The following is a 14,198-nucleotide window of genomic DNA, read 5'->3' on the forward strand; positions in this document are numbered from 1 at the left end:
CTTAACTTTTAACATGTCTTTCAACAGCTGATGAAAGAAGCAGGTCACAAAAAAACTGATACGAAGATAGAATTGAACCATAAAATTAACTAACCTTATTTTATTGAAATATATAAAACAGTATACCTAATAAAGACAGAATGTATATTCTTTTCAAATGCCACACTGATCATATTTTGGGTCATTAGGATAACTTTAACAAATTTCAAAGGACTGAAATCAGACTGTTCTCTGACTGTAGTTAAGTTAGAAATCAGTAACAAAAATATCACTAGATAATTCCCATTGCCCCCCAATTAAACAAACCCCATGGGTCAGTAATGAAATACTGGAAATAAAACTGTAATTTGAACTAAATGATAATAAAGATAAAATATAGCAAATGCAAGGGATACAGCTAAAACAATACTTAAAACCCTAAATTCATAGCCGAGCATGGTGGTTCAAGCCTGTAATCCCAGCACTGTGGGAGGCCAAGGTAGGTGGATCACTTGAACCCAGGAGTTTGAGACCAGCCTGGACAGCATGGCAAAACCCTGTCCCTACTAAAAATACAAAAAATTAGCTGGGCATGGTGGTGCATCCCTGTAGTCCCAGCTACTTGGGAGGCGGAGGTGGGGGGATCACTGGGAGGTAGAGGTTGCAGTGAGCCAAGATAGCACCCTGCATTCCAGCATGGGTGACAGTGAGACCCTGTCGCAAAAAAACAAACAAAAAACCAAAATCCTTAAATTAATATATCAGAAAAGAAGAAAAGTTTAAAAATAACCTAAACTTCCTCCTCAAGAAGTTAGAAAAATAGAAAAACAAACCTAAACAAAATAAAAGGAAATAAAGATGAAAACAGATATAAGTAAAATAGGAAAAAAGCAGCAGGAAAAATCAACACAGCTAAAAGTGCAATATTTGAGATTAATGAAACTGATAAATCCCTATTCAAAACTAACTTTAAAATAAATAAAGAAAAACAAAACAAAACAAAAAATCCAGGCTGGGGATGGTGGCTCATGCCTGTAGTCCCAGCGTGTTGAAAGGAGATCTAAATAAATATAAGATATAGCATGTTCTATATAGCAAGACTCAATCATAGAGAAGACTCCCCAAATTAATTTACAGAGTCAATTCAATTTCAATCAGAATCTAAATAAGATCCTTCTTGGAACCTGTCAATATAATACTAAACTTTACACGAGGAAGGTAAGGGTCATGAACAGTCAAAACATTTCTAAAAAAGGACAGGATGCTGGACTTGTCCTACTGGATTTCTGGACTTTTAAACAAGACAAATGTAATGAAGACAGCATATCGCTTTTATAATAATTGACAAAGAAACCAGTGAGAAAGAATGTTCCCCAATAACAGGCATGTACATACATTGGAACTTCATATATGACAGAGGCAGCATTGCCAATCAGTGCAAAAAGGATGAACTGTTCAACAAATAATACTGAAATAACAGATTGTCCATATAGGAAAAAAAAAAATAATTGGAATGCTAGCTCACATCATACATAAAAACCAATTCTAGTAAAATTAATGATTTTATTATATAAAGTCAATTTAAAAAAATTTCAGAAGTATAGGAAATAATGTCTTTTAGAAATGATCAACAAATCTGACTATTAAAAAATTAAGAATCAGTGTTCGAAGATGCCAAAGATACGAAAAGACATATAAATTGGAAACAGATATTCATAAAACATAAAATTGACCAAGTATTGGTATATTCCAGATACATAATGAACTTCTAAAAAATAACGGTTAAAAAGACAGCCTAAATGAAAAACAGGCAAAAAACCTAAATAGACTTTAATAGAAGAACACAACTCATCAATAAGCATACCAAAGAATGCTCAAACTTGACAGTAATTAGAGAAATGCAAATCAGAAACATAACGGTAATTTTATATCCACCAAATTAGAAAGTTTAACAATACCAAGTGTTGGCAAACATAAGAACTAAAAGGGTACTCCCATACACTGCCTATAGGGGTATAAATTGTTAGCATTTGGAAAACAATTTAGCATTAGCAGGCAAAACTGAACATGTGTACACTGTACAACTTGTTGATTCTATTCCTAGTTTGTATCTCACAGACAAACTCTTGCACATGTGCATCATAAGATGCTTGTAATTCTGTTTATAATAACAAAATACTGGAAATATCACCTATTTTCCCAGAAAGGAGAATGGATAAACTATGGCATAATCATACAAAGGAATACTATTCAGTAAGGACAATAAAATAACTACTTTTACAAATATCAATATGAAACTTATAAACAAAATGAGTGAAAAAAGCAAATCATATAAGAATACATACAGGAGATTCCATATATACAGGATAGGAGAAATATGCAAAATTAAACAATATGTTGTTTAGGGATAAATAAATATGTGGTAAAACAATAAGAAAAACAAAGTATGATAAATATAAAATTCTGGGCAAGTGTTAAACTTGGAGGAGCACAGGAGAGGGACATGATTAGGGAGGGGCATATATGGAACTTTTAAGATACTGGTAATTTTCTATTAAGCTAGGTAGCAATTACATGGGTGCTAGTTTAATTATTGTTATTTAAAAAATTTTTCATTTTTTTTTTCCCTCATCAACTTTGTGACAGTATAATTGTTTTTTAAACAAGACTGATAGTCATAGTCTTCTGTGCCAACTTGGCTAGGATATAATACCCAGTTATTTAATCAGTGACCCAGGCATTGCTATGAAGGTACTTTGTAGATGTGCTGAACATCTACAATAAATTAATTTTAAGTAAAGGAGATTATTGCCCTAAAAAATATGGGTAGGCCTCATGCAAGCAGTTGAAGGCTTTATGAGCAAAAAGTGAGGTTTCCTGAAGAAGGAATCTGCCTCAAATACTGCTTATCAGCCTGCCCTCCATATTTTGGACTGAAGCCTGCAACATCAATTCCTGCCTGAGTGTTCTGCCTTATGGTCTCTCCTACACATTTTGGACTTGCCAGCCCCCTCAACTGCATAAGCCAATTCCTTAAAATAAATCTCTTAATATATCATTTTGGTTTTGCTTCTCTGGAGAACGTTGACTAATACAAACACATATGTAATATAGCCTTTGAATGTATATCCTACACTTTACATTCTGCAATGGTATTCTTCTGACAGAAGGAAGAGAACAGGCAAAGGCATGGAAGCAAAAGATGATGTTACGTGGTGGAGATGAATTAGTTTGGCATGGCTGGGGCAGAGTGTGTGATGGAGGAGAAAGGGAGAGGGATCAAACTATCAAGATGAACAGGTGTCAGATGATAAAAGGCCTTGTATGTAAGAAACTTGTAAAAGGTTTTTAACAGGAGAATAACATGAAGAGATTTATACTTTAGAAAAAGTACTTTGGCTGTAGTGAGAAACAATAGTAGAGAGCTAAGATTGGAGAAAAATTAGGATATTCTACAAAATGGTTTCGATGAGGTAACAATAAAGGATTCAACTAACAGGGTGGCACAGGCATAAAGAAAGGGAAGAGATTAGAAAGATATTATGAAATTAAAGAACTAATTGGACATATTCCATGTTAACCATCAGGTATATGATTTGGGGAGAAAGCCGTATGGCATTAGCCAAAGTGGGAGACGGAGAGTAATTCTGGTTGAGGGGATTGGCCATGCTGAATTTTACAAGATGCGTGTAGGACATGCAGGTGGAATAGACAGGTAGCAGTGAGCCATGAAGTTCTATGGCTCCCGCATGGGGTTAGAGCAGAAGATGAAATCTGTCTGATAGTAACATATAGTAGAGGCAAGTTAGATGATGAGTATGGATGAACTTGTTCATGGAGAGTAATTCTAATGAATGAAAAGGTGAGGTAAGAAAGGAGGGGAGACTGGGAAGAACTGACTAGAGAAGTAAGAAAAAAACAGGAATAGAATGGAGTCCAGGAGCCACAGGAGTTTTGAATTAGAAAATGCTGCAGAGAGACCTGAAGCTATAACAACAACAAAAAAGTCCTGTCAGGGTGGCAGCTTGGTCACGAGTGATCTTAAAGATGGCAGTTTCAATGGATTAGTGTGATGCAGGGAATATGATTACCAATAGACACTGTAAAAGTTGAGAGAGTAAATGTGGATGATCAGGAAGAATACAAGACTTGGAGAGGGATGAAAGGAAGTTTTTGCTATTTAGGAGTGCAGAGTCAAACATCGTAAAAGGAAAAGCTGATAGAAAAATAGGTTGAAGATACTGAATAGAAAATAAATGATAAACAAGGATTTGGAGGAAACGAGGGGAAACAGGAGACAAATAGAATGAAATAAAATAGTTATGAGGAAATGAAGACAGAAAATAGAAACTGCATCTAAGAAAGTTGATGGTCAGAGATAACTAACATTTTATAGTTAAAAATTTTCACATACATTATCTTATTAAAGTCTCATTATATTAAGTGAAGGAGAGTGTATTATCCCTACTTTAGACAATTAAAGAGAGGCTCAAAGATGTGAAAGGAGTTGTTGAAGATATCACATCTAGTAAATAAATTGATAATATGACATTGAGCTAGATTTAAAAAAATTAAGTATAGCATATGATAAGCCTCACATAGAGAAGAATGCAAGTCTGTATATGAGGTATTAAAATATGAATATGGCACTGCTAATCACAGTGGCTCACCTCATGCTCTGGAGAGAGATGTTCCATGTCAGTCCGTAAACATCTGAGACCAGGTAAAAAGTGATTAACCATTAAATCCTCTGAAATGACTTGGGACAAGGTAGTTAAGGGAATTAAACGAAACCAAACTGGTATGTCCAACAGAACAACCGAGTTACTACCATATAAAAGAGAAGCCTTCTCAGATGATGCCTATGGCATGGTGATCACTGAGGGTAAACAGGCTCCCCTCAAGCATGAATCCTCATTTGCAGAGTAAGTTATTTATCAGGAGTCAATTATGTTTATTCACACAAATCTATTTACGTCAGTGGTATTCATCATTTAAATTACAGAATGTCATGGAAATGTGTAAAATGAGCATAACAATTAAATCATGTAACCCAATCAGATGTTTCAATGAATATGAAAAAAGTATAAAAAGTAAGTTTTCCGGCCGGGCGTGGTGGCTCACGCCTGTAATCCCAGCACTTTGGGAGGCTGAGGCAGGTGGATCACGAGGTCAGGAGATCGAGACCATCCTGGCTAACACGGTGAAACCCTGTCTCTACCGAAAATACAAAAAATTAGCTGGGCAAGGTGGTGGGCGCTTGTAGTCCCAGCTACTCGGGAGGCTGAGGCAGGAGAATGGCGTGAACCAGGGAGGCGGAGCTTGCAGTGAGCCGAGATCACGCCACTGCACTCCAGCCTGGGCGACAGAGCAAGACTTTGTCTCAAAAAAACAAAACAAAACAAAAAAACAAAGGTAAGTTTTCCATGACAACTAAGTTGAAAGTTTTGGGGAAAACTGATCAATGCAAATTGCTTAAAACATTGCTGTTTAACTATTAGGTATAAGACAATTGTAAAAGATTGAGAAAAATATAAAAATCTAGAAAAACTCTATAGTGCATAACAGAAATATTTCTGGATCCTCTTTAAAGAACTTTAACCTGAAAATCATAGACAATTGCATTACAGATATGATTTACCTGAGAAAGAAGATGTTTAACTATAATTCACAAAAAAGTCTACATCAAAAGACTACATCAAAAGACTAGTAAAAGAAAATAACATATATATATTTTAAGTTAAAGTAAGTTAAGGTAGATAACATTTTCCTGATTTCTTGCTTTAGCCATCCTGTTAAACTGACCTACTATGGGTCCTGATTGAGTTGGGTAACAGAGCTTTTGCGGTAATAAGAGCATTTGTTAAGTTTAGGATTACTTGTAGTTCTTAGTCATCTTTGAGTTTTAGTTGATTATCTTGACATTAAAAGGTATCAGGAAAGCAGATGCATTTCTCCAGAAAACAATTCATCTTGTTCATTCACGTCAATTCTGATACATTCTCCCTTTATTCTAGTTGTTAGCCTGTAAAACTAGCTCCTATTTAATATCACACCACAAAAATGCCAGTAAATGAGTTCCCTTATAAAGATAATTTATTATTATTATTTTTTGAGACAGAGTTTTTTGCTCTTGTCACCCAGGCTGGAGTGCAGTGGCACGATCTAGGCTCACTGCAACCTCCGCCTCCTGGATTCAAATGATTCTCCTGCCTCAGCCTCCCGAGTAGCTGGGATTACAGGGGCGCGGCACCACACCCAGCTAATTTTTTGTACTTTTAGTAGAGACCGGGTTTCACCATGATGGGCAGGCTGGTCTTGAACTCCTGACCTCAGATGATCTGCCCACCTTGGCCTCCCAAAGTGCTGGGATTACAGGCGTGAGCCACCGTGCCCGGCCATAAAGATGATTAAAATAGATGATTTAAATGAGTTCCCTTATAAAGATGACTTAGTTGAAAAAATGAATTTCACTGAGAAAAATATCAATGTAACTACTGCTTTGAAAATAGTTATATATAAAAATTGTTCACAAACAAGGCTCCTATAATGAGTGATTTATAAATTTAATAGGTATGAAAAATATAAACATCATCTGGTAAACCAAATCCCTATAGACATATAGAGGGCTGCAACCTAATTATTTTGTAGTCTTGCTTTCAAGATATGGTGAAAGTGGCACCAAAATATAACTGTGAATGACCTTTGAATTAGTAGTTTAAGAGTCTGATCTGGAGAAATATGGGCATGGATTGAGAAGCTGAAGATGGCCCTACTTAGAGAGAAGAGGGAAGTCATTTTTCTTTTCCTCTTTCTACTCACTATTGGGCCCCACCTTTTCCCTATGGACCAATCTTTCTCAAGGATTCGAAACTTAAAGGTAATTAGTTCCATCAGATATTAGGAGTCACCTTTACCTCACTGGCGAATGATGGTTAGCCTCTTTCTGACTGCTAACAATGAAAGAAGAATCTTAGTTTATTAAGGGAGATCACTGCATTTTAGATAGCTCAATTAGGAAGTTTTTCTTAGAAACGAAATCAGCCTCTGTTATCTCTGCTTGTTAGTGTTAGCTCTGTACCTTAGTTGCACAGTGTGCCTAATCATCCTTCTACCTAAATACCTTTAAAATATCTTTTCATCCCCAAGCCATCTCTTCTCCAGGTTAAACATTCCTAAATTCCTTCAAACTTTCCTTAAACATGACTTCTTGACTTATTATCATGCCAAAATGTTACACACTATAGTTTTTCTAATGTCTGTATTAAAACATGATGGTAGGCTAAAAGGAACACTCTTCTGATCAGCTTAGAATATAATGGAACAGAACAGATTAGAACAATGTGATTTTATTAGGGGCCACAACACTGTTGACTCAAGTACAAGTTCTGACTCATGTAGAACTAACACTTTTAGTACTTGAACAGGGACTATTGTTAAGATGGTTCTTCCCCTTACCGTATTGGTATGTAGACTTTTTACTGTATTTACTCTAGTGATATCCTATGCATATCTAAACACACAATAATTCCTTCTGTATAGATTTCTATGCTCTTTGGAAACCACTGCCTTCCTTATTTGGAAACTTTGGTTTTACAGAGCCAAACATTTGGATCTTTTGACTTTCCCATTTTCCTTGGGGCATATTCCTTTAGAAACTCTCTGCTACATAAGATTATACATAACGTTGGGTCATATGGTACATCTAGTTCTAGATCCTTGAGGAATCGCCATACTGTTTTCCATAATGGTTGAACTAGTTTACAATCCCACCAACAGTGTAAAAGTGTTCCTATTTCTCCACATCCTCTCCAACACCTGTTGTTTCCTGACTTTTTAATGATTGCTATTCTAACTGGTGTGAGATGGTATCTCATTGTGGTTTTGATTTGCATTTCTCTGATGGCGAGTGATGATGAGCATTTTTTCATGTGTCTGTTGGCTGTATGAATGTCTTCTTTTGAGAAATGTCTGTTCATATCCTTTCCCCACTTTTTGATGGGGTTGTTTGTTTTTTTCTTGTATATTTGTTTGAGTTCTTTGTAGATTCTGGATATTAGCCCTTTGTCAGATGAGTAGATTGCAAAAATTTTCTCCCATTCTGTGGGACATGGATGCAGCTGGAAACCATCATTCTTAGCAAACTATCACAAGAAGAGAAAACCAAACACCGCATGTTCTCACTCATAGGTGGGAACTGAACAATGAGATCACTTGGACTCGGGAAGGGGAACATCACACACTGGGGCCTATCATGGGGAGGGGGGAGGGGGGAGGGATTGCATTGGGGAGTTATACCTGATATAAATGATGAATTGATGGGTAAAAAAAAAAAAAAAACTTTCACTTGTTAACATGTGCACCAAAATTCAAAAAACAAGGCCAGATGGGCCTTTTTATATTGTATTCAATAACTAATTTCTCTGCTCCCTAAAAAAAAAAAAAAAAAAAAAGATTATACATAACGTTTTGTGTAAGTTTTAAATATTACTTTCACAAAGTCCAATTAAACATACCAATGTTTTCTTTCTTTGAGATACAAACTCTGCGATGCACCACTGTTGCTTTCTTGCAAGGATCCTATCTCTTCTCCAATACTAAAGAATTCTTACTTGCTAATTCAGAATATCAGTTCCTCTTTTTGCTTCCTCTATCTTCCCTAAGTTGAAAATGCCAACAAGAAATCAAGAATGATAAGTTCTGCTTTTAGTGGAACTAAACTTATAGAAGATGTGAACAGTTGAGGTTACAAAATTATTATTAAAACATGGTGCCATCTGTATTATAAAAAAACATGGCTCATATCCTCCTCATGATTAGGTCACTTATAACAGATTTCCAACATAAACTGCTCTCAACCATGCATCCAACTTTCAGTTTTAGTATTTCCAAAGACATATAGCTACTTAACAGATAGCTCTACTTTTCTACTTTCTCTATTTGATTTATTCTGAACAAAAATAACCTCTTCTTGGTACAATCTAGTCAAGAATCCAGTGTCAATGACTATTAGTAATATTTTATGCCTATTTATCTCATTTAAAATTACCTGTTCATGTTGCTTATTATATCAAACTGGTATATAACAATGTGAACCATATATAAAAATCCTGAAGCTCTTCCTTTGTTCTCTGGTTTTTGTTGAGCATGTACTTTAGTATTTAGCCTTTCACTCTTTTTTCAATCTCTCATTTCCCCTTTCTTCAACCCTTCTGCCTTTTAAATAAAAGAGCCTGAAAGTTGGGAGTTCACTTTGCCCATCGTTATCTTTACTTCCTTCTTAGTTTTATTTTATAGGCATAGGATAGTAAAGAGAATATTTAACAGAATGGCTAAAGTTCTTTGTTCCAGTCACAGTTTTGCTTTTAACTATAAAAAACAGAAGCCACTCATGTCTTTAAGCCTTAGTTTAATCATTTACAGTCGCTGACATGGACCTACATGATCTCTAAGTTTTCTCCCAGTTCTGTAATCACTGGAGATCATTAGCTTTGTTGGCCCTGTACTTTTCCAATGTGTGATATCTCTCTAAGAGATATTCACAATATTCCACTGGATACTGAGAGTTAAACATTCACTGAAAAACCTAAATGCCAAGTCATATATACAAGGCTTCCTTTTGATTAACAGAAGTCTCAGCTGCAATTCTTTCTGCTCTTCATTTCTTGCTCGGTTATGTAGCTAATATAAATAAAAACTTCAGGTTAAGAACTTCATCAAAATTCTCAAAACTATAGAACATAAAAGCACAGAGGACTTAAAATTATCTTTTAAAATTATGAGATGGCTAGAAGACGGAGTGGAGTGAGACAAATCAAATCTTCAATTTTCTACAATTCTTACGTAAGTTGAAGAAAAGAAGTTCTACTTTTCAATCTTTAACAACCAAGTTCCACTCTAAGATTGGTTATATAAATGTAGATACACTGTAATAAAGCAAGGATACAACAACAGGAAAGTGCACTGTAGGCTTCAAAAAGATGCGTAGCAATGTCCAGTCTTTTAGAATCCACAATCTGTAAGTTGTTCACCAAGGCTAACTTATGCAAATGTGGTATAACAACTGAAAACAGAAAAAAGAAAGGGTTAAATTTTTATCCAAAATGTGCATACAAAACCCTGACACACTTTAACAATAATTTATCACTTTAATTTATGAAACTTCATTTTAATTCTGAATGACTTCAAAAGATTACCCACATCTTATACTTGCTTTTTTTTAACTAACTAGGGAAGAAAGTAGTTTTTCAAAACAAAAAGTGATCTGGCATTTGGGAGAAACAAATTGTAGCACTGTCACTATTACCTAATTATGAAGATGTATACAGATTATTTGGCCTCACTGTAATTCAGTTTCCCAGTTTGAAAAATGAAGCCCAAATAATTATAAACAACCCACCTCTTTTATTATTTATACTTGCAGATAAATTTCTTTTTTTTTTTTTTTTTTTGAGACGGAGTCTCGCTCTGCCGCCCAGGCTGGAGTGCAGTGGCCGGATCTCAGCTCACTGCAAGCTCCGCCTCCCGGGTTTACGCCATTCTCCTGCCTCAGCCTCCTGAGTAGCTGGGACTACAGGCGCCTGCCACGTAGCCCAGCTAGTTTTTTGTATTTTTTAGTAGAGATGGGGTTTCACCGGGTTAGCTAGGATGGTCTCGATCTCCTGACCTCGTGATCCGCCCGTCTCGGCCTCCCAAAGTGCTGGGATTACAGGCTTGAGCCACCGCGCCCGGCCTGATAAATTTCTTTATAAAAATATTACCATTGCTATTAAATAAATATATAGAGTATATTCTTTTTCAACAACCTATTATTTCACCACTTCAGAATAATATTATTAGCTTTAGTCTCTCAAATTCTTAGCAAAGACCAATGTCAAATAGCACTTGATATCGGTGGCTGAGTTTTCAAGTTATTCAATGAGTTTAATACTCTCAGTGAGTAACATAAAATTTCAACCTACTGCTAAATAAAAGCAATGGTCCAAGAAACAAAAACCAAATCAGTAGCAATGAGCACCTCTAGAGCCTAAGATTGTGTTTTCTGGATACCATTTCCCACTAAAACCAGGGCTCTTTGAAGAAATGGCTTCAGGGTCAGTGATTGTTAAATTGTTAATCAAAAGACCAATCACACAACCCCTTTCTAGTCTCTGCTTGGTTGAGGATCACAAAACACCACTCATAAGCATCAACTGCTGACCAACTGTAGTGACCCCTTTCTTGTTTGCACTGAGTTTGCGTATATAAAAGTCATAATCTTCTCCTGGAAAAACTCCTGCTTCCTAAATAAGCTGAGGCAATAATCACAACTTTCATGCTTAGTTTAGTAAAACCCCACAAAAACTTAGAATGACAATGATCATTTTTAGGGAAACTTTTGACTTGTCAAAATTAATAACAGTATATTTATGAGGAGCTCTAGAACAAATTAGGAGACAAAAACTCCAGACATTCAGTTGAAAGCTTCATTAATTGGCATGCTGAGACCTCAACAAAATAGTGACTCTAAGTCTCCCTCCAAGACTCACTAGTTCATTTCTGCCCAAACCTTCAGAAACTTATCATCTTGCACTTGATCTATTCACACATGGTTCCTTTATTCTATCTTCTCCCGAGTCTCTGACCTTTTTACAGTGTTTTTCTCAGAAATACAACAACCACACTGCATAGTATCCCCTTAAAATTGCCTGACTAGAAGACAAATCTATAGAAGTTCATTTAAACTCTAGTCTCAAGGAAGTTAAAGGCTCTAATTAAGGATCTTCCTAATTCTCGGGAAGACAGGCAGAACTTTACTATAGAATTCAGATTTCACTACACACATATTGTCCTGGGCTACCATATATGTATTAATTAATTCACTTAATTGTTAACCCCTCAGATATAGACAGATAGTTAAAAGCAGTAGGAGATGAAGGACCAGGAGATGATTTAATAGTAACCTAGATGGATATCATTCTTTCTTTTTTATTAAGAGATGGGGTCTTGCTTTGTTGCCTGGGCTGGAGTGCAAGGACTATACACAGGTGCAATCATAGGGCACCACAGTCACTTGGACTCAAATGATCTTCCTGCCTTGGCCTCCTGAGTAGATGGACTACAGATGTGTGCCACCATGCCTAGCTAATTTTTAAAAATCTTTTGTAGGGACTTGGTCTTGCTATGTTGCTCAGGCTGGTGTTGAACTCCTGGCCTCAAGTGATCCTCCCACCTCAGCTTCCTGAGTAGCTGGGACTATAGACACGTGGTACTATGCCTGACTTAGATGGGCTAATTCTAAAACTGACCTTCAGTGGGAAAGAAAAAGAGGAAATACATAACATAAGGTCACTGCAGAAGCCTTTTTCTTTAGGGCAGATTGAACAAAAGATATAAAATTATAAATGAAAAAAGGATAATAGGAGATTTTATAAAAATGTATTTCACAAAAAATTAGCTGGATGTGGTGGTGCCTGCTTGTAATCCCAGCTACTTGGGAGGCTGACGCAGGAGAATCACTTGAACCAGGGAGGCGCAGGTTGCAGTGAGCCGAGATGGCGCCACTGCACCCCAGCCTGGGTGACAGAGCGAGACTCTGCCTCAAAAACAACAAACAAACAAACAAAAACTGTATTTCAGAAAATGTTCAAAAAATATTCTGGGGTAGATCCAATAGTCATAAAGGGAATCTTGTCCTGTTTTTGTTTGTTTGTTTGAATAAATGGACCCAGACCTCAAACAATAAACTTAGGGGAAAAAATCAGAAATGGAAAATTCCCACTTTAGAAAATCTCCAATGTACGACTGACCATTTTCAGAGAGCCTTACTAAGTAAAATAGCTGAAAACAAAAAACAACTCTATGGTGTTGCAGATAAAACAACTGGTTCTTAAAAATGAAAACAAGACCAAAGGTCCTGTGATAACTAATAATTGGGAAAGAACAATGGCCACTGAAAGAACTAATATCTGCTATTAACCAAAATAGAGGGGCAAATACCTAAATACCCAAAATGCCACTCCAAGGGAGACATTACCACCCAGAAATTCTCTGTCCATCCTCCAAACTACCAAAGCCAATCACCTAGAAATACATACGAATAACACTACAGCATTCTTCATACAGGTTCTACTTCAATATTTATCTTATTAATATAGAGTACTAAATTCCTCAGAGTAAGTTCTAAAGCAAAAGAGTAGCCACTTGACTGGGAAGTAAGTACAAAAGGGGGAAAAAAGGCTACTTTTTATCTTAAAAAAAAAAATCTGGTTGTACCAAAATGTGAAAGAAGACTGTATAAGACATACTTGTGGGTACACAGTAAGTTGCAGGAGGCTTGAAGGATAATGGTTTACTAGAACTATTCAAGCAGTGGGAATTTCTCACCTCAATCTGTTCCTAAAACAACCTTTAATTGTTATTTTGGGGCCAGTACGAGAAGAAAATTCATTTTTTCCTCTTGTACAACTCCTACAAATTTGACAGGTGGGTATCTACTCTACAATTAAAACTGTCAAATAAAATGGAAGGGTTATTTTTAGATGTTCTTGAAAATTCTAGAAAGAGACATTAAGATATTGACACTATGTTTAATTTGAGAAATAACTCTAGTCCCAGAATTACTGAAAAAAGATTCCAAAGAATCAACAAAATAATTGGAGCAGATCCTATAAGAATCCAGATGGATTCTTCCCAGATTATCATGAGTCTTTCTTTTGAATGTACATAGAAAGGTCAGATCACGCTCTAGAAAAGTTTTAGCGATACGACACGGCACACAGCAAGGACCCATTTAATGCAGCAACACTGCACATACCGAAGACCCGTTTAACATGACAACATACCAAATACCCATTTAACCTGACAACATGGCACACACCAAAGACCCATTGTGTGTTGCGCCTATCCCTTAATCCAGGAGCCAAGAGTTATTCTCCTTGCCTCAGAGCAACTACAGCCTCAAAAAGTCAAAGCACCTTCAAGAGTTCCTACCTAGAATCACCTGTAAATTTTATACTGCAACATGTGGAACTATCCCTAGTGCTAACTAAAATATCAACTTTCTTTTGTTAGTTGGCTAATTATGAAGACACTTACCTAGTGAAAAAAATGTCATGACTGTGTTTCTATAGCTTGATCAGTGTGCATGGCCTCAACCGAGTTTCTGGATACTGTAGTCCAAATCCTGACTCAGTATTTTTTGTTGATGACTCTTATCTTACAGAGTCATATGCTAGCCT

The 14,198-nt window shown here is 36.2% G+C and overlaps 1 protein-coding gene across 2 annotated transcripts in view; it reads right to left on the reverse strand.

Annotated features, from left to right (window-relative positions):
- The window catches only part of KIAA1468 (KIAA1468 ortholog), a 124,393-nt gene that overhangs the window by 10,824 nt on the left and 99,371 nt on the right, over nucleotides 1-14,198 (reverse strand). For both annotated transcript variants that reach the window (XM_011953599.1, XM_011953600.1), the window contains exons 26-27: nucleotides 9,926-10,042; nucleotides 4,650-4,738 (exon numbers count right to left, since the gene is read on the reverse strand). In XM_011953599.1, coding sequence (XP_011808989.1) covers nucleotides 4,650-4,738; nucleotides 9,926-10,042 — 206 coding nt within the window. The remainder of the gene's footprint in view (nucleotides 1-4,649; nucleotides 4,739-9,925; nucleotides 10,043-14,198) is intronic.

The sequence above is a fragment of the Colobus angolensis genome, unplaced genomic scaffold, assembly GCF_000951035.1.
Source record: "Colobus angolensis palliatus isolate OR3802 unplaced genomic scaffold, Cang.pa_1.0 Scaffold369, whole genome shotgun sequence".
Classification (NCBI taxonomy): domain Eukaryota; kingdom Metazoa; phylum Chordata; class Mammalia; order Primates; family Cercopithecidae; genus Colobus; species Colobus angolensis.